The sequence below is a fragment of the Callorhinus ursinus genome, unplaced genomic scaffold (assembly GCF_003265705.2).
Source record: "Callorhinus ursinus isolate GAN/ISIS: 27379988/994484 unplaced genomic scaffold, GSC_fseal_2.0 scaffold16, whole genome shotgun sequence".
In the NCBI taxonomy this organism is placed as follows: domain Eukaryota; kingdom Metazoa; phylum Chordata; class Mammalia; order Carnivora; family Otariidae; genus Callorhinus; species Callorhinus ursinus.
The window spans coordinates 7891041-7915190 of record NW_027397078.1 but is presented as its reverse complement, the minus strand read 5'-3'; the positions used below and the strand labels follow the sequence as shown (position 1 = coordinate 7915190).

General features: G+C 45.2%; 1 protein-coding gene across 12 annotated transcripts in view; it reads right to left on the bottom strand.

The window, feature by feature from the left end:
• Positions 1-16265: 16265 nt before the first annotated feature.
• CASK (calcium/calmodulin dependent serine protein kinase) overlaps positions 16266-24150 on the bottom strand; it is a 359502-nt gene continuing 351617 nt past the window's right edge. For all 12 annotated transcript variants that reach the window (XM_073901909.1, XM_073901907.1, XM_073901913.1 and 9 more), the window contains one exon: positions 16266-21759. In XM_073901909.1, coding sequence (XP_073758010.1) covers positions 21583-21759 — 177 coding nt within the window. In that variant the 3' untranslated portion in view covers positions 16266-21582. The remainder of the gene's footprint in view (positions 21760-24150) is intronic.

The following is a 24150-nucleotide window of genomic DNA, read 5'->3' as shown; positions in this document are numbered from 1 at the left end:
GCCTGGGGGTGCATGTATCCCCTTGAATTAGTGTGTTTGTATTTTTGGGGTAAATACCCAGTAGTAGTCCTATATTTTATTTTATTTTTAATTTTTATTAAAAAATTTTTTTGCTCTGTTTTTAAAAATTTTTTTATTTAAATTCAATTTCAGTAGCATACACTGTATTATTAGTTTCAAGGGTAGAATTTAGTGATTCATCAGTTGCATTTAACACCCAGTGCTCATTACATCAAGTGCCCTCCTTAATGCCCATCACCCAATTATCCCATTTCCCCCACCCACCTCCTTCCAGCAACCCTGTTTGTTTCCTACAGTTAAGAGTCTCTTATCGTTTGCCTCCCTCTCTGTTTTCATCTTATTTTATTTTTCCTTCCCTTCCCCTAGGTTCATCTGTTTTGTTTCTTAAATTCCACATATGATTGAAATCATATGGTATTTGTCTTTCTTTGACTGACTTATTTTGTTTAGCATAATACCCTCTAGTTCCATCCACGTCACTGCAAATGGCAAGATTTCATTCTTTTTGATGGCTGCATAATATTCCAGTGTGTGTGTGTGTGTGTGTGTGTGTGTGTGTGTGTGTGTGTATACCACACCATGTCTTCTTTATCCGTTCATCTGTCGATGGACATCTGTCCTCTTCCCATAGTTTGGCTATTGTGGACATTGCTGTTATAAACATTAGGGTGCATATGCCCTTTCGATCACTATGTTTGTTTCTTTTGGATAAATACCTAGTAGTGCTATTGCTGGGTCATAGGGTAGTTCTATTTTTAACTTTTTGAGGAACCTCCACACTGTTTTCCAGAGTGGCTGCACCAGTTTGCATTCCCACCAACAGTGTGAGAGGGTTCCCCTTTCTCTGCATCCTCACCAATATCTGTTGTTTCCTGCCTTTTTAATTTTAGCCATTCTGACAGGTGTGAGGTGGTATCTCATCGTGGTTTTGATTTGTATTTCCCTGATGCCAAATGATGTGGAGCATTTTTTCATGTGTTGATTGGCCATTTGTATGTATTTTCTTTGGAGAAATGTCTGTTCATGTCTTCTGCCCATTAAAAAAAAAGATTTATTTATTTTAGAGAAAGAGTGGGGGGGTAGGCGGGGGGGGAGAGAGAGAGAGAGAGAGAGAATATCTCTAGCAGACTCCCCACTATGCATGCAGCCTAGTGTGGGCCTCGATCTAATGATCCTGAGATTGTGACCTGAGCCAAAATCAAGAGTCAGTCACTTAACTGACTGAGCCACCCAGGCGCCCCTGCCCATTTTTAAGTTGGATTATTTGTTTTTTGGGTGTTGAGTTGTATAAGTTCTTTATATATTTTGGATACTAACTTTTTATCAGATATGTCATGTGCAGATATCTTCTCCCATTCTGTAGGTTACCTTTTAGTTTTGTTGATTATTTCCTTTGCTGTGCAGAATCTTTTCATTTTGATGTAATCCCCATAGCTTATTTTTGCTTTTATTTCCCTTGCCTCAGGAGACATTAGAAAAACGTTGCTACAGCTGATGTCATAGACGTTACCGCCTGTGCTCTCTTCAAGGATTTTTATGGTTTCAGGTCTCATTTAGGTCTTTCATCCATTTTGAGTTTATTTTTCTGTGTGGTGTTAGAAAGTGGTTCAGTTTCATTCTTCGGCATGTGGCTGTGCAGTTTTCCCAACACCATTTGTTGAAGAGACTGTCTTTTTCCTGTTGTATATCCATTCCTCCTTTGTCATAGATTAATTGACCATATAATTGTGGGCTTATTTCTGGGTTTTCTATTCTAGTCCGTTGATCTATGTGGATATTTTAATGCCAGTACCAAATTGTTTTAATTACTACCACTTTGTAATATAATTTGAAATCTGGAATTGTGATACCTCCAGTTTTGTGATACTTCCTTTTGCTTTTCTTTTTCTTTTCTTTTTTTAATAAGATTTTATTTTATTTTATTTATTTAGAAACAGCACACATGCATGCATGCATCAGCAGGGGAGGGGCAAAAGGAGAGGAAGAGGGAATCTCAAGCAGGCTTCACCCTCAGTGTGGAGCCTGATGTGGGGCTTGATTCCACGACCCTGAGATCATGACCCAAGCCAAAATCAAGAGTTGGATGCCCAACTGACTGAGCCACCCAGCTGCCCCAAGATTTGATTTGATTTTTTTTTTACGATTTTGTTTATTTGACAGAGAGCAAGCACAAGCAGGGGGAGCAGCAGGCAAAGGGAGAAGCAGCCTCCCTGCTGAGCAAGGAGCCCAATGTGGGACTTGATCCCAGCACCCTGGGATCATGACCTGAGCCGAAGGCAGACGCTTAACCGACTGAGCCACCCAGGTGTCCCCAAGATTTTATTTTTAAGTAATCTCTATATCTAATGTGGGGCTGGAATGTACAACCCCAAGATCAAGAGTCACATGCTCTACTGACTGAGCCAGCCAGGCACCCCTTGCTTTTCTTTTTCAAGATTGCTTTCGCTATTCGAGGTCTTTTGTGAATCCATACAGATTCTAGGATTGTTAATTCTAATTCTATGAAAAGTGCTGTGGGTATCTTGGTAGGGATTGCATTAAATATGCAGATTGCTTTAGGTAGTATAGATATTTTAACAATATTTGTTCTTCCAACCCATGATATGGGATGTCTTTCCATTTCTTTGTGTTGTCTTTAATTTCTTTCATTCGTGTTTTATAGTTTTAAGAGTACAGGTCTTTCACCTCTTTGGTTAAGTTTACTTCTAGATATTTTATTGTTTTTGGTACACTTGTACATGAAATTGTTTCCTTAATTTCATTTTCTGCTGCTTCATTATTAGTGTATAGAAATGCAACAGATTTCTGTATATTGGTTTTGTATCCTGTGACCTTACTGAATTCATTTATCAGTTCTAGTAGCTTTTTGGTGGAGTCTTTAGGGTTTTCTATATATAATATCATGTCATCGGAAAATAGTGACAGTTTTACTTCTTCTTTACCAATGTGGATACCTTTTATTTCTTTTTGTTGTCTGATTGCTGTGGCTAGGGCTTCCAGTACGATGTTGAATAAAGTGGTAAGAGTGAGCATCCCTGCCTTGTTCCTGATCTTAGGGGAAAAGCTCTTGGGGTTTCACTCTTGAGTATAATGTGCTCTGTGGGTTTTTCATATATGGTCTTTTTTTTTTTTAAAGATTTTATTTATTTATTTGAGAGAGAGAATGAGAGATAGAGAGCACGAGAGGGAAGAGGGTCAGAGGGAGAAGCAGACTCCCTGCTGAGCAGGGAGCCCAATGTGGGACTCGATCCCGGGACTCCAGGATCATGGCCTGAGCCGAAGGCAGTCGCTTAACCAACTCAGCCACCCAGGCGCCCCTCATATATGGTCTTTATTATGTTGAGGTATGTTCCCTCTACTCCTACTTTTTTGAGAGTTTTTATCATGAATGGATGTTGTACTTTGTCAAATGCTTTTTCTGCCTCTGTTGAAATGATCATATATTTTTTTATCCTTTCTCTTGTTAATGTGATATGTCTTGATTGATTTGCAAATATTGAACCGCTCTTACATCCCTGTAATGAATCCCACTTGATTATGGTGAATGATTTTTTAAAAATGCATTGTTTAATTCGGTTTGCTAGTATTTTGTTGAGGATTTTTGCATCTATGTTCATTAGAGATACTGGCCTGTCTTTATCTGGTTTTGGTATCAGGGTAATGCTGGCCTTGTAGAATGAATTTGGAATTTTTCCTTCTTTTTATTTATTTTTTTGAGTACTTTGAGAAGAATAGGTATTAACTCTTCTTTAAATTTTTGGTAGAATTAACCTGTGAAGCCATGTGATTCTGGACTTTTGTTTAGAGTTTTTTTTATTACTGATTCCATTTCATTGCTGGTAATTGGTCTATTCAAATTTTGTATTTGTTCCTGATTCAGTTTTGGAAGGTTATATGTTTCTTAGAATTTATCCATTTCTCTTAGATTGTCCCATTTTTTGGTATATAAATTTTCATAATCTTATCATCTTTAGTATTTTTGTGGTGTTGGTTATTTCTCTTCCATTTCTGATTTTATTTAGTGTTTTTTTTTTTTTCTCTCTCTCTCTCTTCGTCATGAGTCTGGCTAAAGGTTTATCAGTTTTATTGATCTTTAAAAAGAACCAGCTCCTGGGACACCTGCGTGGCTCAGTCGGTTAAACGTCTGCCTTCAGCTCAGGTCATGATTCCAGGGTCCTGGGATTGAGCCCCGCATTGGGGTCCCTGCTCAGTGGGAAGCCTGCTTCTCTCTCTGCCTGCTCTGCCTGCCACTCCCCCTGTTTGTGCTCTCTCTCTCTCTGACAAAAAAATAAATCTTAAAAAAATAAAAATAAAATAAAAAGAACCAGCTCCTGGTTTCACTGATCTGTTCTATTGTGTTTTTTTTTTTTTTAGTTTCTATTTAATTTATTTCTGCTCTAATGTTTATTATTTCCTTCCTTCTAGTGACTTTGGGTTTTGTTTGTTCTTTTTTCTAGCTCCTTTAGGTGTAGTTAGGTTGTTTGAGATTTTCTTGCTTCTTGAGGTAGGCCTGTACTGCTATAATCTGCCTATTTATTTATTTGACAGAGAGACAGAGAAGGAACATAAGCAGGGGGAGTGGGAGAGGGAGAAGCAGGCTTCCTGCTGAGCAGGGAGCCCGATGTGGGGCTCAATCCCAGGACCCTGGGATCATGACCTGAGCCGAAGGCAGACGCTTAATGACTGAGCCACCCAGGCACCCCCCCTTTTATTTATTTTTTGTTTTTTATTATTTTATTTTATTTTTAAAAAGATTTTATTTGAGAGAGACAGAGCGAGAGTGAGAGCGAGCACGAGCAGGGAGGAGAGGGAGAAGCAGACTCCCTGTTGAGCAGGGAGCCCGATGTGGGGCTCGATCCCAGGACTCTGAGATCATGACCTGAGCTGAACGCAGACACTTAACCGACTGAGCCACCCAGGTGCCCCTATTTTTAATTTTTTTAAAAGAATTTATTTCTTTGAGAGAGAGAGAGAGAGTGCGTGTGAGAGAGAGCACAAGCAGGGGGATCTGCAGAGGGAGAGGGAGAAGCAGACTCCTCACTGAGCAGCAAGCCTGATGTAGAGCTTGATCCCAGGACCCTGGTATCATGATCAGAGCCAAAGGCAGATGCTTAACTGGTTGAGCCACCTAGGTGCCTCTGTTCTTCCCTTTTAGAACAGCTTTTGCTGCGTTCCAAGGATTTTAGACCGTTGTGTTTTTATTCTCATATTTCTCCTTGTATTTTTTAATTTCCTCTTTGATTTCTTGGTTGACCCATTCATTGTTTAGTAGCATGATATTTAACCTCCATGTATTTGTGTTCTTTCCAGATTTTTTTCTTGTGGTTGATTTTTAGTTTCATAACATTGTGGTCAGAGGAGATGCATGGTTTGATTTTGATCTTTTTGAATTTGTTGAGACTTGTTTTGTGCGCTAATGTGTGATCTATTCTGGAGCATGTTCCATGTGCCCTTGAAAAGAATGTGTATTTTGCTGTTTTTGGTGGAATGTTCTGAATATATCTGTTAGATCCATCTGGTCCAATGTGTCCTTCAAAGCCACCCTTTCCTTGTTGATTTTCTGTCAGGATGATTTGTCCATTGTTGTAAGTGGGGTGTTAAAGTCCCCTACTATTATTATTGTCTTACTATTGAGTCTTCCTTTATGTTTGCTGGTAGTTACTTTATGTATTTGGGTGCTCCCGTGTTGGGTGCATACGTATTTACAATTGGTACATCTTTTTGTTGGATTTTTCCCTTTATGATGATGTAGTGTCCTTCTTTGTCTCTTATTCCAATCTTCGTTTTACAGTCTATTTTGTCCGATATAAGTATTGCTACCCCAGCTTTCTGTTTTCTCCGTTTGCATGATAAATGCTTTTTCATTCCTTCACTGCAACTTGCATGTGTTTAGGTCTCAAGTGAGCCTCTTGTAGGCAGCATATATGCGGGTCCTGCTTTTTTCCATTCTGATACCCTGTGTCTTTTCATTGGAGCATTTAGTCCATTTACATTCTAAGTAATCATTGATGGGTATGTACTTACTGCCATTTTCTTACTTGTGGTTATTTTTGCAGTTCTTCTCTGTTCTTTTCTTGTGTTCCTCTCTTCCCTTGTGGTTTGATGGCTTTCTTTAGTGATATACTTGGATTCCTTCCTCTTTATTTTTTCCATATCTTTTGTATGTTTTTGATTTGTGATTATATTAGGTTTGTATATAACATCGTATGCTTGTAGCAGTTTATGTTAAGTTGATGATCACTTAAGTTTGAACCCGTTCTAAAAGCACTCAATTTTTACTCTCCCTTGCTATGTTTTATGTATATGATGTCGTATTTACATCCTTTTAGCTTGTGAATACCTTGGCTAATTTTTATAGATATAATTAATTTTACTGCTTTTGCACTTTGATCTATGGACTGGTTTTGTAAGTGATTAACTTGCTACTTTTATTATGTTTGTATTTACCTGTGGAATGTTTTACTTTCCTAATTTTCTTACTCATGAATATGGTCTTTTCTTTCCACTGACAGGATTCCCTTTATTTATTTATTATTTTGTAAAGATTTTATTCACTTATTTGAGAGAGAGAGAGAGCGCGTGCGCACGAGCATGATGGGAGCAGAGGAAGAGGGAGAAGCAGGGTCCCCGCCGAGCAGGGAGCCCGATGCGGGGCTCGATCCCAGGACCCTGAGCCAAAGGCAGACGCCTAATGACTGAGCCCCCCAGGTGCCCCTCAGAGGATCCCTTTAACATTTCTTGTAAGGTTGGCTTAGTGGTGACGAAGTTCTTTAACTTTTGTTTGTCTGGGAAACTCTTTCTTTCTTCTTCTATTCTGAATGATAGCCTTGCTGCATAGAGTATTCCTGATTGCAAGCTTTTTTCCTTCCAATAATTTGAATAAATCATTCCAGTCCCTTGTGGCCTGCAAAGTTTCTTCTGAAAAATCAGCTGATAGCCTTATGAGGGTTTCCTTGTATACAACTGTTTTTTTTTTTTTCCTTGTTGCTTTAAACATTCTCTCTTTATCACTACTTTTTTGCCTTTTTAATTATGTGTCTTGGTGTGGACCTCCTTGAGTTCATCTTGTTGGGGGCTCTCTCTCTATCCTGGATCTGGATGTCTGTTTGCTTCTCCAGATAAGGGGAGTTTTCAGCTATTATTTCTTCAAATACATTTTCTGCCCCCTTTTCTCTCTCTCCTTCTTTTGGGGTCCATATAATGTGAATGTTATTATGCTTGATGATGTTACTGAACTCCTTTAACCTATTCTCATTTTTTATTTTTTATTTTTGCTGTTTAGCTTGGTTGCTTTCCATTACTCTGTCCTCCGGGTTGCTGATCCATCTTCTGCCTCCTCTAATCCACTACGGATTCCCTCTCCTGTATTTTAAATTTTAGTTACTGAGTTCTTCATCTCTGGTTCTTTTTTTTCTGTTTTCTCTTTGTTAGGGGCCTCACTGAGATCCTCCACTCTTTTCTCAAGTCCCGTGGGTATCTTTATGATCAATACTTTGAATTCTTTATCAGGCATACTGCTTATCTCTGTTTCATTTAGCCCTTTTGTTGTGGTTTTGTCCTGTTCTTTTATTGGGGACATATTCTTCTGTCTCCTCCTTTTGTGTAACTCTCAGCATCTGTCTGTATGTGTTAGGAAAGTCAGCTACACCTTCTGCTCTTGAAAGTAGTGGCCTTATGAAGAAGAGGTCCTGTAGTGCCCTGCAGGGCACTGTTTTCTGTTCACCAGAACCAGGCCCTTCAGAGGGGTCTCTTATGTGTGTTGCGTGCGCCCTGCTGTTGTGGCTGAGCCACTTTTGCCTTCAGTCAGTCATCTACAATGGCTCTCTTTGCCTGTTGTGAGCAGGGTTTGGTCCGTGTGGTGTTAGTGGGCCAGTCTGGGGCTTGAGTTGGGTTAGACCAGATACCTGCCCTCAGTCTATGTGCCGGAACTGTGGTCACACTGACCTGCAGGGCACCTTCCCCACATTGTCCCCTGAGAGGTGCTTCTGTGCTGTATCTCAGCGGGGCTGTGTGTTGTCCTGTCTCTTTAAGGGTGGGGACTCAGTTTCTTCTCACCCCCAACCCCTCACCCTGGTTCTCCCAGAGCTAAGCCTGCTGATTTTTAGTTAAGCCCCACTGAGTGTAAAAACTCTCGCAGTTAAGCCCCCCTGGGTTTGAAAGCCAAATGTGACGGGGGTCTGTGCCCCCACGGTGGGTCCCCCAGGTAGCCATCTATTTACCTATTTTCTCACATGCCCAGCTATTTTTTATCATCAGACGTGGTATCTGCTGAATGATTTGTAAGAATATTTGAGGCTGAGGATGAGACCTTCGCCTAGAGATGAAGGACGTTTTCTTGGGCGAGGCACGTGGGCGCAAGCAGTGTGGGATCCCCTCCGTCAAATGTCCGGGCTTGAGAAGTTCAGAGCTGAAGCAGTCAGTGTGAGGGCCTGTCTGCGGGTGGTTCGCCCTTACTCCAAGGAGACACACTTTCAGGGGCCCCACCGAAGGTGAGGTGAGTTCACTAGTCCGTCCATGCCTCCCCCAGACATGCCCTGACTCTGGTCCTTCCCCTCAACCCACAAGAAGCTGTCACAAGGCTACTTGGCCTTTTGGCCTGTTCTTCTGCAGTGAACAAATGTCTCCAGAGGAAAAGTGCCCCTAAATAAATGCTCACTCCCTTGGGAGCCCGTTTTCTCCCAAATCCTGGCCCCCTAATTCTGCATTATTTTGTTAGTTTGCTACAATCTCCAAACAGATATATTTTAAATACTTGAGTCAGCTAATTTAGTTGTCTTAAGCATGGGGGTGGGTCCAGATTACAGAGTCTGCTATTAGTGGAATGTGAAATCCCTTATTAAGACTTTACTTTCTGATTTTCCTGATTATTTGTGAGTTTCAAGAAAAGCTTCAGATTTTATCTTCTGTGGATTGCCTGTTCATATCTTTGTTCATTTATTCCCTGTTAGAAATTATTTTTTAGATGTTTCTTATAAATCATGGATGCTAATTTTTTTTTGAAGATTTTATTTATTTGAGAGAGAGAGACACAGCGAGAGAGGGAACACAAGCAGGGGGAGTGGGAGAGGGAGAAGCAGGCCTCCCGCTGAGCAGGGAGCCTGATGCGGGGCTCGATCCCAGGACCCTGGGACCATGACCTGAGCTGAAGGCAGACGCTTAACGACTGAGCCACCCAGGTGCCCCATGGATGCTAATTTTTTGACAGTTACATGTGCCAGACATTATCTCCAGGCTTGTGGCTTATCTTTTTAGATTGTTTATGATAATGTCTTCTGTAGACAGAACTTGTTAGTTTTTAATTTAAATTAATTCAACTTTATCCTTTTCTTTCATGGTTTATACATTTTGAGTTTTAAGGAATCCTTCCTTAACCTGAGGTCCTAAAATATTTTATTACATACCACATATGTATTTTATATATATGTATATATAGTATTTTTTTTAAAAGATTTTATAATTTTAGAGAGTGCATGTGTGTGCACGATCATGAGCATGAGAGGAGGGGCAGGAGAGGAGAGAGGGGGAGGGAGAGGGATCAGCAGACTCCGAGTGGAGCACAGAGCCTGACTTAGGGCTTTGATAACATGACCCTGAGATAATGACCTGAGCTGAAATCATGAGTCCGATGCTTATCGGGCTCCCTGCTCCGCAGGAAGCCTGCTTCTCCCTCTCCCACTCCCCCTGCTTGTGTTCCCTCTCTTGCTGTGTCTCTCTCTGTCAAATAAATAAATAACATCTTAAAAAAAAAAGAGTCGATGCTTAACCGACTGAGCCACCCAGGCACCCCGATATAGTATTATATTTTAAAGATTTGCTTTTCACAGGTCATTTAGCCATCAAACATGTTGTTTGAAGACAAACATGTTCATGTATGATGAGGTAGGGGTCTAACTTAAATTTTGCCATATGGATAATTCAGTAGAATAGTCCATGCATCAAAGCCCTCTCTGCATCATACTCAAGTTTTTACATACTTGTGGATCTGAGCTCTCTGTTTCGTTCCCTGTGTCTGTCTGTCTGTCTCTGCACAGTGCCATTATTATTTCAATTAAGCTCTCTAATATGTTTTACTTTCTGGTTGGGCAACTCTCTGCTTAAGATGTTTCTTCTTGGGGCACCTGGGTGGCTCAGTCGTTAAGCGTCTGCCTTCAGCTCAGGTCAGGATCCCAGGGTCCTGGGATCGAGCCCCACATCGGGCTCCCTGCTCCGCGGGAAGCCTGCTTCTCCCTCTCCCACTCCCTCTGCTTGTGTTCCCTCTCTCGCTGTGTCTCTCTTTGTCAAATAAATAAATAAAATCTTTAAAAAAAAAAAGATGTTTCTTCTTTTCAACCCGCGACGACTGTTCTACTATAGTTTGTTTAGACAGATGACCCGTGTTGCCCAGTGAACTGAAGCTGGCAGCCTGAGTGCTCGGGCAGAAATCCAAAGTGCTTCTTAGGGGAATAAATTATTCTGGCTGAATGTTGTGCCCTGTTCTGGGGTGTCCTTTGGGTGCTGCCTCTTTCCCCCTCTTCGCCGCCATGTGATCTTCCCCGTCAGCTCTGCCTGTTGGCTGGAGAAGGCTGCCTTTGCAGCGAGGCAGGAGCCTCTTCAGGAGTCAGGGCCCGACGGTGGCAGCCAGGCCCAGGCAGAGGGTGAGTGTGGTTTTGGGGGGCTGTGGGCATCAGCCTACAGTGCTTGCCAGCCTTCAGCCGCCACCGTGCCATGTCCAACGATGGCTTATCTGTGCCATCATGTATACATGAGTGTGAACTATGAAACACAAGTCATCTGTGTTCCTCTGAAATGGTGGAGTACCACCAGGCGTGTATGTTGTAGGCATAAGTGTCATGAGGTTCAGGAAGGGTCCCATGGCAGCCTTTCAGGGAGGAAGGAGGTGGCCGAGGAGGTCTCCAGCTGGTGCGTGCGCTCCTCGCTTAATGATGCAGGCGATGGGCATGCTTCTCTGTATTTTATCCATGCAAAAACTCCACGCTGGGGTTGGGGTGCGGAGCAGGAGGGGAGCACAGAGTATAGACATGGAGACTGAGCCATGGAATTGTCCCTGCCGTGTTGCCCCAACCATCACCAGAGCTAAGGGAGCAAGGGAATGAGTTTGAGAGGTGTTAAAAAATTATATATCGAGTAAAATTATAAAATAAAGAAAAATTCATTTATTGTTCTACCTTCATCATCCCACTGGTGTTTGAAATTGGGGATATTTCTTTATGATGAAGAGCTCTCAGATGCCTGAGGGAAGGAGGTGTACAATAAGGCATTCAAAGCACTCAGTGTTTGGAACATCACAGTCACTACTCAGTAAATGTCACCAATTGCCTTTATTAGATTCTTTTATGAAAACTGTTACAGAGAAATGTAATAGTAAGAAAAATATCAACTTTAATTTATATGGCTCTTGGTAAATGTCACTATATTGTTTGCAGTGCTCTGAGCAATGGCTGGAAATGCTAGTTTCATCAACATACACACTAGCTTTGGGTATTGTATTTTTAAAATCTGCTAATAGGTAACTGTAACATCTTAAGAGGTTTTTTTTCTTCTTCAAGTAGTTAAGCACTCATTTAACATCTCAAGAGTTAAAAGTTTTTTAACTTGTATTCCCTTGATCATTGAGATATTTTTCAATGTTTGCTTTTTTATTAAAGATTTTATTTTATTTATTTATTTATTTTTAAAGATTTTATTTATTTGACAGAGAGAGACACAGCGAGAGAGGGAACACAAGCAGGGGGAGCGGCAGAGGGAGAAGCAGGCTTCCCGCTGAGCAGGGAGCCCGATGCGGGGCTCGATCTCAGGGCCCTGGGATCATGACCGGAGCCGAAGGCAGATGCCTAATGACTGAGCCACCCAGGCGCCCAAAGATTTTATTTATTTTAGGGGCGCCTGGGTGGCTCAGTCAGTTAAGTGTTTGCTTTTGGCTCTGGTCATGGTCCTGGGACCGAGCTTCTCCCTCTCCTTCTGCCCCTCCCCCCCTGCCACCTCTCATGCACTGTCTCTCTCTCTCATATATAAAATCTTTAAAAAAATTAAAGATTTTATTTATTTTGGAGAGAGAGAGAGGACACATGAGCAGGACGGGCAGAGGGAGAGAGAGAGAGAGATCTCAAGTAGACTCCCTGCTGGGTGCAGAGCCTGACTCAGGTCTCCATCCCACAACTCTGAGATCACGACCTGAGCTGAGGTTGCTCAGCTGTGTCACCCAGGCCCCCCAGTGTTTATTTTTTACTAGTAGTTTTCCCTAGAGTTGGTTAAGTGTTCATGTCCATTGTTATATACTGGGATGTTAGTATTTTTAACCATTTTATGTAAGTTCATTATGTAATAAACTCTTTGTATGTCCTATTTATTACAAAATGTCTTTCTGAGTTTGTGGTCTACAACTTTTTCTTAGGCGCTGGTCTAAGATCCAAAGTTTCACCAGATCCTCTCTCCCCTCGTATCTTCGTCAGCACATGCTCGCTCTTCTCCCCGTCCCTGCCCTTCCCAGGTTCGTTAGTTCAGACTGCCCTGCGCCTAGTCCCATTTTCACTTCCTTTGACGCTCCTAGTAGTTAAGTCTTACCCTGTAATTTTTGCTTTTAATTTTGATACCTCTTTATGACTTAACAATAAAAAGGATGTGTGGTTTAAAAAAAAAACATGTTTTAATGAGATCAAATCTTTCAGTTGCTTTGTGACTTCTCTCTCTTGTATAAACTTAAAAAGTTACTTTCTTCTAGAGTTTTATTGACTACTTCTGTGTTTTCATTTCCTGTCATTTCATTTTTATATTGAACTCTTTGTCTGAAACTCATTTTGGTGTGTGATGTCTTATTTGTCTTAGCTTTAGAATAGATTAAAATCTGGAAGGGCTACTCACCCTTCATTTACTCTTGTTTCCTTAGTATTTCCTTTAATTAAAATTACAATAAAAAGTCACTGTTCTTGTCAATGAATACTCATTTTGTAAAGGTCAAAAAGTGATTGGATTTTGATTTGGTGTTATATTAAACCTACACATTAATTTGGAAAAACCTGATGCCATTGAAATATTTAGTTCTTCCATCCAAGAATATTTCTCTTTGTTCAAATCTTTTACATTCTCAGTGCAGCCTTTTTTTTTTTTTTTTTTAAAAAAGGGGTGGCATGGAGGCGAGAGGGGCAGAAGGAGAGAGAGACTCCTTCAAAAACACTCCTTCTTGAGCATGGAGCCCCGTGCGGGGCTCAATCTCATGACCTGAGCCAAAATTAAGGGTTGGACGCTTAACCGACTGAGCCACGCAGGCGCCCTTGTGCAGCTTTTTTTTTTTCTCAGTGAAGCTTTTTTTTCTTTTCATATACATCCTATGGATTTTGTTGGTTTTTAAAATCTTGTTGCAATTGAGAATGGTATCCTCTTACCATTAGTTTTTTTTTTTTAAGATTTTTTTTATTTATTAGAGAGTGAAAGTGAGAGAGATCACAGAGGGAGAGGGAGAAGCAGGCTCCCCGCTGAGCAGGGAGCCCGATGCGGGGCTCGATCCCAGGACCCTGGGACCATGACCTGAGCTGAAGGCAGACGCTTAACCGACTGAGCCACCCAGGCGCCCCTCCCATTAGTGTTTTCTGACTTTATCGCTACTGCGTAAGACTACTACTGAGTTCGGTGTTCTGTATGTGTTCTTTATTAACTTGAATGGATGTCCAGTTGTCCTCTTTGGCATTTCAAGGTATACAATGATATTATTAGCAAATATGGACAGTTTTGTCTCTTTTCCTCTGTTTATACTTCTTGATTCTGTTTCTGAGCAATGTTTTGGAAGCAGTCTTAAATCCTCACGGAGGGAGGAGGATCTATGAAATGAGTGGGGGAGCAGCGTGTTGAGTAGGACTCCCTCACTGCATTGAATGGCGCAGATACAAATACGTGTACATGTGGTCGTATGACGGGGCTACACGGAAGGCTTAATGGCAGTTGACTCTGAGTGGCAGGATCTGGTTGAATGTCTACTGCTGGTTTACCCATATTTTCTACTCATTCTCCAGGGAGCATGTAAAAGATAATGGCAATTTAATGCCTTTATCGTGGCACTTGTAGGTGGTTTATGTTGCTTCTGGTTGCAGTAGCTATTCTTTATCTGCTAAGGGTGTTTTCTGTCTGATTTTTAAGAGCTTTTGTTTTTAAAGTAGAAGCGGGTGTTGAGTTTTGTCAGGCATCTTTCTGGCAGCTGTGAAATGATCATACGGTTTTTCACTTTTCTTTTTGTAACTGAGGTCTGGCTTCTGTACAATAAAAGGCACAGATCATAGGTGTTCAGTTTGATGTGTTTTTTTTTTTTTAAAGATTTTGTTTATTTGACACAGAGACACAGCGAGAGAGGGAACACAAGCAGGGGGAATGGGAGAGGGAGAAGCAGGCTCCCTGCCGAGCAGGGAGCCCGATGCGGGACTTGATCTCAGGACCCTGGGATCCTGACCAGAGCCGAAGGCAGATGCTTAATGACTGAGCCACCCAGGCGCCCCCAATTTGATGTGTTTTGACAATTGTATATACCCATGTAACCACCACCCCAAAGAAGAAATGGAACATTTCCATCACCCCAGAAGGTTCTAGGGGAAGTTCTGTGGTAAGCTGTTGATTTGTGTGGCTGAGCCTTTACCGCTAGCTTTGTGCATGATCTCGATTTCCTGGTCTCTGGCTTTAGTTTCACATCTTGAGGGCGAGGGCCTAGAGCCACCTGTGAGGCCCCAGCAGGAGCCAGATTCTCTGCAAGGCAGTTGGCCACGGGGAGGCGGGGGTAAAGCTGCCCCAGAAACGGGAAGAGGGCAAATGGCAGGAGCTGGAAGCTTTTAGTGATCAAGCCTAAGGAGGCGTCTGTGGCCAAACTGTTTCTGGGCGCCCCTCCCTGAAAGGTTAAGATGGGGTGTGGGGGACAGGTGCGGGCGGTGGGTGCAGGAGCCCCCACACTGCCCTAAGTGTGGGATTTCATCTGCAGGCCCATGTCCTGTGTGCTCATTCCTTGAGAAAGTAAGTCAGATGCCACCTTTTGGAACATTTTCTCCTGGAGCACCCCTGGCCTTTGGCTGGGTTGCTAGCTTGCACTACTACATTGTCCTTCAGGGGGCTTGCTACCCTCAGGCTATTCAAGGTCACTGTCTTCAGTGACCTTGAACGCAAGGTCACGGTCTACTGCCCTGCACCAGTCTGGCTGCCCTGTTTTTGTAGATGCCCCTCCCCCTCTGCTACAGTCCTTCATGGATGATACCTGGTGTTATTTATTCAGCTTATCATATTACAGTAAACTGGGGAAAATACAGAAATACGTGTTTCTGTTCATTTCTGCCAGCTAAGTATTGACCTGTTCGATGTGTTGTCAGTGCCATCAAGTACAGAAAATCACCTTGATGCTGGTATTAGGCTTTTGGTCCTCTATGCATTGAGCTGAGCCATCTGAAGAAAGATGACTGGGAATTTCCCGGAGTCAAAAGGCCAGGGGCTCAGCCTCTTGTGTCTGAATGTGATCTCGACTCTTCTATACATTTTTTTTTTTTGGTAGGGGGAAGTTTTCTGGAGAAAAGCAAACAATCCCTCCTAGTTTACATTTCTTTGGCATGAGCCACGTGAGCACATTGGGCCTGGGCTATTTCTGGAGGTGTGCGTGTTTGGACACACGCAAGTGTGGCTGTCTGAAGCCACCAGGGTCCTTTGCTGGGGCAGAGCCCAGGGAAAGGAGGGTGGAGAGTAGGTCACTGAGTCACGCGAGGGGCCGTATCCCAGACTCCAGCCAGAGACCTAAGCAAACCACTGCACACCAAGGGCAGCAGGCTTCCTCCTGAGGCTTTCTCTGCAGACATCAAACAAGAGACGTGCTTTCCATGCTGGGCGCCTGCACCGCCCCGATCAATTTAGACTTCTATTTCTGGGAGCTGATTTTTTTTTCTCTCTCTCTTTTTTAAACCCAAAGCTATTTTAAATCCGCATCCAAGTACAAGCGACTGAACTTGAACTGCTCTCAGGACGCCGTCTGGGCCAGCTATGCTTTAGACCCTGACTGCCAGGGAGGACCTCGAGCCAGGGATGTGCTCCGCCGAGAGAGGGGGGAGGTGGCTCTCCGTCCCCCCACGAGGTGTCCTTCCTCTCCCCCTGCCCCCGTGCATTTGTGGGAAGGTCTGTGAGGCTAAATCCTGGAGAGGAACTCCTTGTCCCTCTAACCCTCCTGTGCTCTGTGCCCCCCGCCCCCCAGCTGTGTGGCCTGTAATCTGAGGAGACCAGTGCCTTTTCGTGTTTTATACATTTTATTCATACATTTCTCCAACTTTGAAATGACAAAAGCCCAATTCTATGGTTTCCCATTACACAGCATCCTACAGGTATGTATATTCTACAAAGAATACTATGGAGTTTCTCTTCCTCCCCTGTCACACAAGAGATAACCGATGACGGTTCCATCCATCTGTACTGTAACTGGCCGCGCACCAGCGGTCCGGTGGTTCCGGTGACAGGGCAGAGGGATCAGGGCGGGAGGGCGTGTGCTAAGGCATGTAAATAGATACACACAGAAAGAAAAGCGGGACATTTACAGAGAATCCGAACCTTTCCGACCCCCTCACCTCCTGGGTGTTGAAGGACCCCTCCTGCACGAATGCTCTTGTGCGCTAAGGCTTTGCTGTACCCTGCAAATACTTACAATCGGAAATGGTGAAATATACAACAACTGTTAACATCGCTCTCTTTTTATCACTGAGACAATACTTCAAAACCTTTTATAAAAAGGCAATTATACATACAGAGAAAAGAACACGTTGGCAAAACTTTATGCAAAACGACCCCAGAACTGAGTTTGAAGGGTGACACACCTGCATTGCCATTGAACACGATGGCGTGGCCTCTGTGTGGGTCCGGCTGCTGCCCCCCCCGCCCCCCCCCCCCCCGCCACCGGCCCGCCCGGGTGTCATGCCAGGACACAGCTGAGACTGGAAAGTCTGTTCCCCCAGTTCTTGGTCTCTTCAAAATGAAAACAAGAGGTGGGGCCCCTCACTGTGGAGGAGCACACCTTTCTGCTCCCAAGCAGAACTCCTTGTAAGAGGCTGCACGTCCCCTGCGCCTCGAGCCCGTCAGCCCCAGGCCTCTCCTGCGGGGAGCGCAGGCTCGGGTCCTTGGCCGCAGGCCGGTGGGAAGGGACCAAACACTTGCTCTCTGAGCATACATCGCTACGGAGTTGTGCTTGGGGCCAGAAACGGGGTCTCCTGTGTGGTGACAAACCTCTCTCTCCGTTTTCTTTTGCTCAGTCCATTTGCACAGGTTCAAGAGGGTTGATGGAGGGTCAGGTGAGAGGTGGGGGGGGGGGGGCGCGCTCTGGATTTTCTCTGCCTCCGAAGGGCTAAAACTCGGCAGTGCCTGTCCTAGAGGTGGCGTGGCCCCCTCCCCGAGCCCCCCTCCCCCCGCGGGCCCCGGTCTGCCCACCTTCTGCGGCCCAAGAGCAGCGGAGAAAGGAGCAGATGAAAGGGATGGGGGCCGGTGAACATACCCTTCGTGTCCCTTTCTTCCGCTTCCTGGATGTGGGCCGCAGCCAGACTTCACTCATGAAGCCCGAAGACCCGAGACGTCCGAGAGCTCCAAGTTTAAGGCAAACAGTAAGTGAGCGGGGGCCAAGCCAATGGAGGAGGCCTGATGGGCACAGTCCCTGAACCGGAGACCTCAAATGGAGAGGAAAACCTTACTTCCAAAGGGGTAAGAAAAGGAAGAGTTCTACCAACGGAAATGATTCACGATGAAAGCTTGTAGCCCTTCTGCAAGCTGCGTCAAGAAGCAGAGTGCCTTTCAAAGAGAATTAATTAGAGGCGCAGAACAAGAGAAAGGCGCTCAGGGACCCTTAGTCTATGACAGGCCGTAATCAGCCTCAGTATGTGAAGCCCTTGTGAAGAGGATGGAATTAGGAAGCTGTGTTCAGTTCTGGAAAAACAGACTCCTCGCCCGCCCCCCAACACACACACTTGCGTTTGATGATAGGAAGCAAGGAGGAAGCGGGATGGGAACCGGAAGCGGCTTGTTTTGGAATGCCCATTGCCAGGTGCCTTCCCTTTCCAAGGGGGGCTGTGTGGGAGACAGTATAATTAAGAATTTATTAATGAGAAAATCTTCCCGCTAGCGTTAGCAGCACGTTCTCTTTGCCCCAAGAGATTGACCTGAAACGAAGAAAAGGACATCACATTGGTGGGAGACAAGAGAGTTTGCTTTTGGGCTGCCTGTCCCCAAGGGACTGCGTCCCCTCTGGGCATCTCCGCTGTCCCATTTCCTCGAGGGTGGCTCCACTGACTAGACTTTTTCAAGGAATGAACTCGAAGCCTTGATGAACAGGTAACCCGGAACGATTTGAAAAGCAATAAGCACTCTCCTCTGCAGTAATGAGATCAGAGGCTTTCCTAAGATTGCCGGGGGCGGGGGCGGGGGGGGGGGCGGAGAATGAGGCCACACCCAACGGGCCGCCCTGCGTTGGGAGCTGCGGCTGGGCTGGACGTGGGGAAGAGGAGCACCTGCTGGGTCCTTCGTGCAGCGCAGGCTCTTCATTCTCTTTAGGTAACCCGCCACCAATAGGATGGGCTCTGAATGCAAGTAGCAAGAAGTAGGTCACCCATTTCTTTTCTTCTCTGAGCCAATATTTTAAACCATCTCATCTGACAGGAGATACATTTAATTCTTTTAAAAAGCTACCATATTACCTTGACACTGAGACAACTTCCAGATGAATTGAAATGAGTGACATTTTCCTTTTTAGTGTTAAAACTGAACAGGCTGTGCGTGCAAAGGAACTACTACCTTATTAAAAAAAATCAAGACCCTTCCTCGTAACGAATGATTCCGCATATTAAAAACAGCCCCTTTTTTGCTGTGGGGGGTGGGAACCCTCCGGCATATGGCTCAACTGACCAGTGATAAGATTTGATAATTGTAATCATTTGCTCTGGTCTTTAAAATGCGGGGGGAAAGTGATTTTGCTGGTGGAATGGAAGCAGTGAAGACGCTTTTTAGTAATTTGCTTGCTTAGTGGATGACTGTGATGTAGCAGCAGCAGTTTTGCTTGGGAATTATTCTGAATTTAAGTATTTGCTGTCGGGTCGTAAAGACATTACTTTCCAGAGGGGCCTGTGTGAGTGGAATGGAGCCGATGAGTGCCTTGAGAGGTTCGGCCAGGATGAGTTCTGGGTGCCGGGCTTTTGCCACCCACACGGGGCGAGCGCGGTGCCTGCCTGTGTGCCTCCGATCGAGTGCTAAGTGCTTCTCAGTCCTGGGACCACAGACATTGAAACTGGCATTGTTTTGCTCTTCTTCTGCTTGATCCACCTGTCATCGTGGCTTAAGATGGGCATCCTCAGCATCTCTGGAGATGTGGCCTCCAAGGGCCTGAGAGGGGCTGTGGGCGTTTCTAGCAGAGGGAAGGAGTTGGTGTTCCCCACGTGTTAGCTATACTTTTCTTTGTGCTTCATTGGAAGAGAGGTAGAGCGGGCGCTTCCACACCGAGAAGAGCCCGGATTGTGGTCAGTACCATCAGGGGAATGACTGCCTGGCCTTGGCGTTGGTTAGATTGAAACCAATCCTAACACAGCTCCAAACAACTCTGGGGGTTTCCCTTCTCCATCCAGGGTGTCTCTCGCTTGGCGGTTTGGTCCCCCTGCTGGGGGGGGCCTCTACAGAAGCCGTTCCCGCAACACCTGGGAAGTTGCAAACTCATCCGGTCACTGACAAAGGACGACATCAGAGAGAGAGAGAGAGAAAGAGAAAGAGAGAGAAAGAGAGAAAATCACCGTTTAAGAAGAGTCAGTGGGAGGGGAGGGGGACACCCGAAAAGGAGTCTACAACTGCCTTCTGTGTGTGGTCCTTCAAGAGGACCCGTGCCGCTCAGAAGCCACCCTGCACATCCTGCCAAGGCACAAAGCGACAAGGCCGTCTAACCGACAAGAAGCGACCCGGATGGTATTGCCTCAAGGGTCCCAGGTTACCGGAACCGCTTCACACCCTGCCACTCACATGAAGACTCTTCCACTGACCTCCGGCCAAGAGTCAGAAAATCCCCGCCTGCATCTCCTGGAGTGGAAGAATGGGGCCTCGTGGAAGGGCGATGAGATGGTTGATGTCTCTAAAGCAACAAGGACGGGTGGTTCTCCTGTGCCAAGGGAGGTAGCAAGAGGAAGGAGCAGCCACAGACGGCCTCCAGCGCACGGTGGCCCTCGGGCGCACTGCGCTCTGGGAGCCAGACGCGGTCCAAGCTGTGCTCTGGCGGAGTGTTGTGTTGTCCTGCCAACTGAGGGTCACTCCTGGGCCTTCTGTGGTTCAATGAGCTTCTAAAGGATTATCTAAAAGATCATCGGCTTGTAAACCTGAACAAATCTATAATGAAATGAAGGACCCAAAGGCATTTAATTATTGAACACATAAAAGGAAGTATATTTAAAAAAAAAATTGGTCAAACTGTCCTGTTAGTTATCATTTTAAAGGAATTTACAGGGCTGTTATAGATTATTCTTTTGGAATAATTCAGTTTATAGCAAATGCCTAAACTGGTTTCTTCATTGCACAGTATATTCTCTTAAAATGGGTGCTTTAAAACAATTACATACATATTAAAAATCCTCATTTCTTTGCTTAATTAAAACGTTAATACTCTCAGACAACACAGATCTGAAATGGTGAAACCAGCAACTCCCCCTCCCACCTTACAACAAATTAAATTGAGACAAAATTACAAACACATTTCACTATATGATTATTAATAAAAATCAGTTTTTTTTATAAAGTTGCCCGAAATGCAAGGGATGTGCATAGGTTTACAACTTAGTCATAATAGCATTTTATTCTTATTCCCCTGGGTGTGCCCCGTGAACGGAATGTACTTTGCTGTAGATTACAGATTGTTTTGTCCAACACAGACACACCGACAGCATAAACGCTCGCGACTGTCCACATGCATTAAGAGTCAAGACCCAACTTCAAATCTCTAAAAGGTTTACAGGGTGCTTCAAAGAGACAGTATCACATTATCTGGATGTTACATAAAGGACTTAAAAAAAAATACTAGTCTAAGAAAAAAAAAGAAAAAAGGCCTTTAAAAATTTATGACTGTTTTGTAATCACTAGACTGATTATTTCAAATAAATAAAGGAAAGAAAGTTATTCCAATCCATAAAATCAGACTCTAAAAAGAATGTAGTGTTCCACCCCCAGTCAAGGTAACAGAATCATTGTTTATTATTAAAATAGATTATAGAAAGCAGCATCTATTTTGTGCAGTTTTTAGGGGCCTTGGAAATAAAAAGCTATGATTTCCAAAAATATAACATTCCAAAGGATTGAATGATACATACATTTAAAGATACATTTTATTAAAGTTTAGGAGAACTGATTAAAAAAGATACTGTCTCTTTAAATTAGTGTGTAATTGTTTTTCTCCTCCTATCTATTCGGACATGACAATAATTATAAATGGAGGTCACACTACAACTAGGTAGTCTCTAGGGACCATGACCTGCTGACACAAGGCCGATAACAAAGAGGCTTTTCCACGGATGAGGTGGCTCCCGGGTAGGCGTCAGGTAGCTGGGGAGAGGCCTAATAGACCCAGGAGACCGGGACCCACTGCGGGGCTGTGCACACGAGCTCAACGGCTTCCTCCAGATGTCTGATTGTCTCATCAATTTCATTGTTGATAATTGTGAGATCGAAGTAGTGTGCGTATGTTCTCTGTAGGATATCGGACTCCTTCTGCAGGCGCTGGAGAGACTCATCCTAAAGGGCGAGGGGACGGAGGGCGGGGTGGGGAGGGAAGGGAGGAGCAAAGAGGGGACAGAAGTCAGCCGGATTCTCTTTCCACAGTTCTGCTCTTCCCAGGGGCAGACACGGTCAAGGCCAGACCTTGATGTGCTGCATCAGGGTACGAGGCCGAGTCTGCTTCATGACTGAGGCGACAGCGGGCCCCGGGATGGCAGGGTTATAGAGGAATGGCCTGCAGCCCGCTGGCTCCCCCTGCAATAGGAGCTCCAGGCCCCCCCCCCCCCCCCCCCCCAGGACCAGAGAGCCCAGACTTCCTTGGGCCCCCCCCCCCCCCCCCCCCCCCCCCAAGCCCGGCGCCCCGCACCTCCCTCGGCCCTCTGCATGCGCCAGCACTGGGTCCCGGAGCCCCACTGCGTTTGCACCAAGAAGCCGCTGCCTCTGGCCAACAACTTCGGTTGTATTTTCCCCTTTTCTACTTCGAGGTCCAACGTGTTCCAGGAATTCAGTTACATCTAATGGCCGGCACTCAACAGCAGCGGTTGCCAGAGGCAAAAGCTTTTTGGGTGTTACAAATAATGGATGAAATGAGGCCATTTCTCAGCGACCATGGCAAGGAGCATCTGAGGAACCCCCTCGCAGCCGTCTACACTGGAGACTGCCGGACACGGGGCGCGGGGTAGGAGGACCCGAACCTCTGCGGGAAAAGCAGCTACAGAGCTCTCGGCTGCTCGGCTGCAGGGAAGGCCTTTCCTCCGCCCCTACGGCTTGCTGTGGATTTGGAGAGCCCTCCCCAGGCTGAGCGCACAGGAGGTGGCCCTGCGGGGTCCTTCGTTTGTCCCACGAGTTTCACTTTCAGCCTCAGGATGGCAGTTCTTTCAAGACTGGGATCCCTTAAGGGCCACCAGAAAGTCGGCCTCTGGGTCTTCATGGGGCGGATACTGTTATGCTGAAGTTTCAAGGGACGAATTCAAATTTGAAGCCAGAGAACTCCTAAGTCAACATCCCCCCTCTCCCCCAGCACCAGGCGGGTCACATGTCGGGCTGAGACACATGCGGAGAGATACGGCTCATACCTGCTTGTCTGATTAGCATCTCTCTCCCCAACTAGAGCGTCAGCTTGTCCCGTGTGCCCTGGCATTGCTGTGCCCAGCACTTGGCATTGTGCCGTGTACACAGTAAGCGCTTACTAGATGTTCCTTAAAAGAACAAGCACTTGGCTAACACTGGCCATGACAGGGTTTGAGGAGCGTTAAATCCATCAAGACAGAAAGCTATGCTACTAGGAAATGGAGGCCCATGATGACACAGACGCCCCTCCAGAAAAATGAAAGGATGTGGTGCCTTCAGGAACTTGGGAGCCATGGTGCCCCCAGCTGGCTTAGGACCCCTCCTCTTCTCTGAGGCCCATCCATTATTTGTGAGAAACCCTTCCTGAAGAGCCCCGGTCTGTGGGGGCAACTCTCTGGAGAGGGATCGAAAGTGAGGTCACTCGATCCCATGGTGGCACCGCGGTGGGGGTGCATGGAGAGCAGGGAAGCTGGGGGCTCCATCTGCTCTGTCAGGACGCTCTGAAACGAGTGTCCTCCGTGTTTGGTCGCCTTCTACTGGGAATGTCACAGCAGGGCATCGTATGCTTGGATGTTGGCTGTTAACGGCTACGGGCGTAGATAAGACCTCAGTTAATCACCACCTTCTAAGGTCCTATCAACACACTCTCCGCTGGCGCCTAAAAAGCATAGTATTTTCACTGTCGCTCTACTTTACCGCAAACAACATAAAAGCCCCGTTTTGGGAAACACTCCTTCGTCTGAGGCCGGGAGCGCTTCTTGCCCATGTGAGAAGATACAGTTCCCAGCGCGTCACCCTCTGGGCTAGAGGATTCCACGGAAACCCAGGCCCGGGCTTCAGAAAGCACCAGCAGAGTTTATGATTTGCTCCAGGAGCTGGGCTGATGAAAACATTCAAGAAAATTTACAGCTGATGGCATCAGTTTTTATTGGAATTCTCTTTATGGAAAAAGAGCGCTTTCCTCTTAAGGCCCGTATAAGACAAAATTGTATTCGTGGGTTTCCTCCTCGGCAACAGCCCGTCTGGGGGCTTGCCTCACGCACCAGCAGAGTTCAACTCAGTGAAAACAAAATGCCTCTATTCTAACAGCCAAAGCCAGGATTTATGGGGAGAGAGGGTCTACCTTCTAAATCTAGGGAAGAAAACGAGGCTGTATTTCATCACCTCCTAGCTGGTACTTACGGGCAGTTTTCTGCACCATTTTGGCAGCTGTGGAAAGTTAGTAAAAGGGTGGGGAAAATAGGCAAAAAAACAAAAACAAAAAAAGCAGTGATAACTCAAGAAAAATACACGGCACCCAAAGGAAAAGCGCTAAGCACAGTGCAGGGCTTCGGGCAT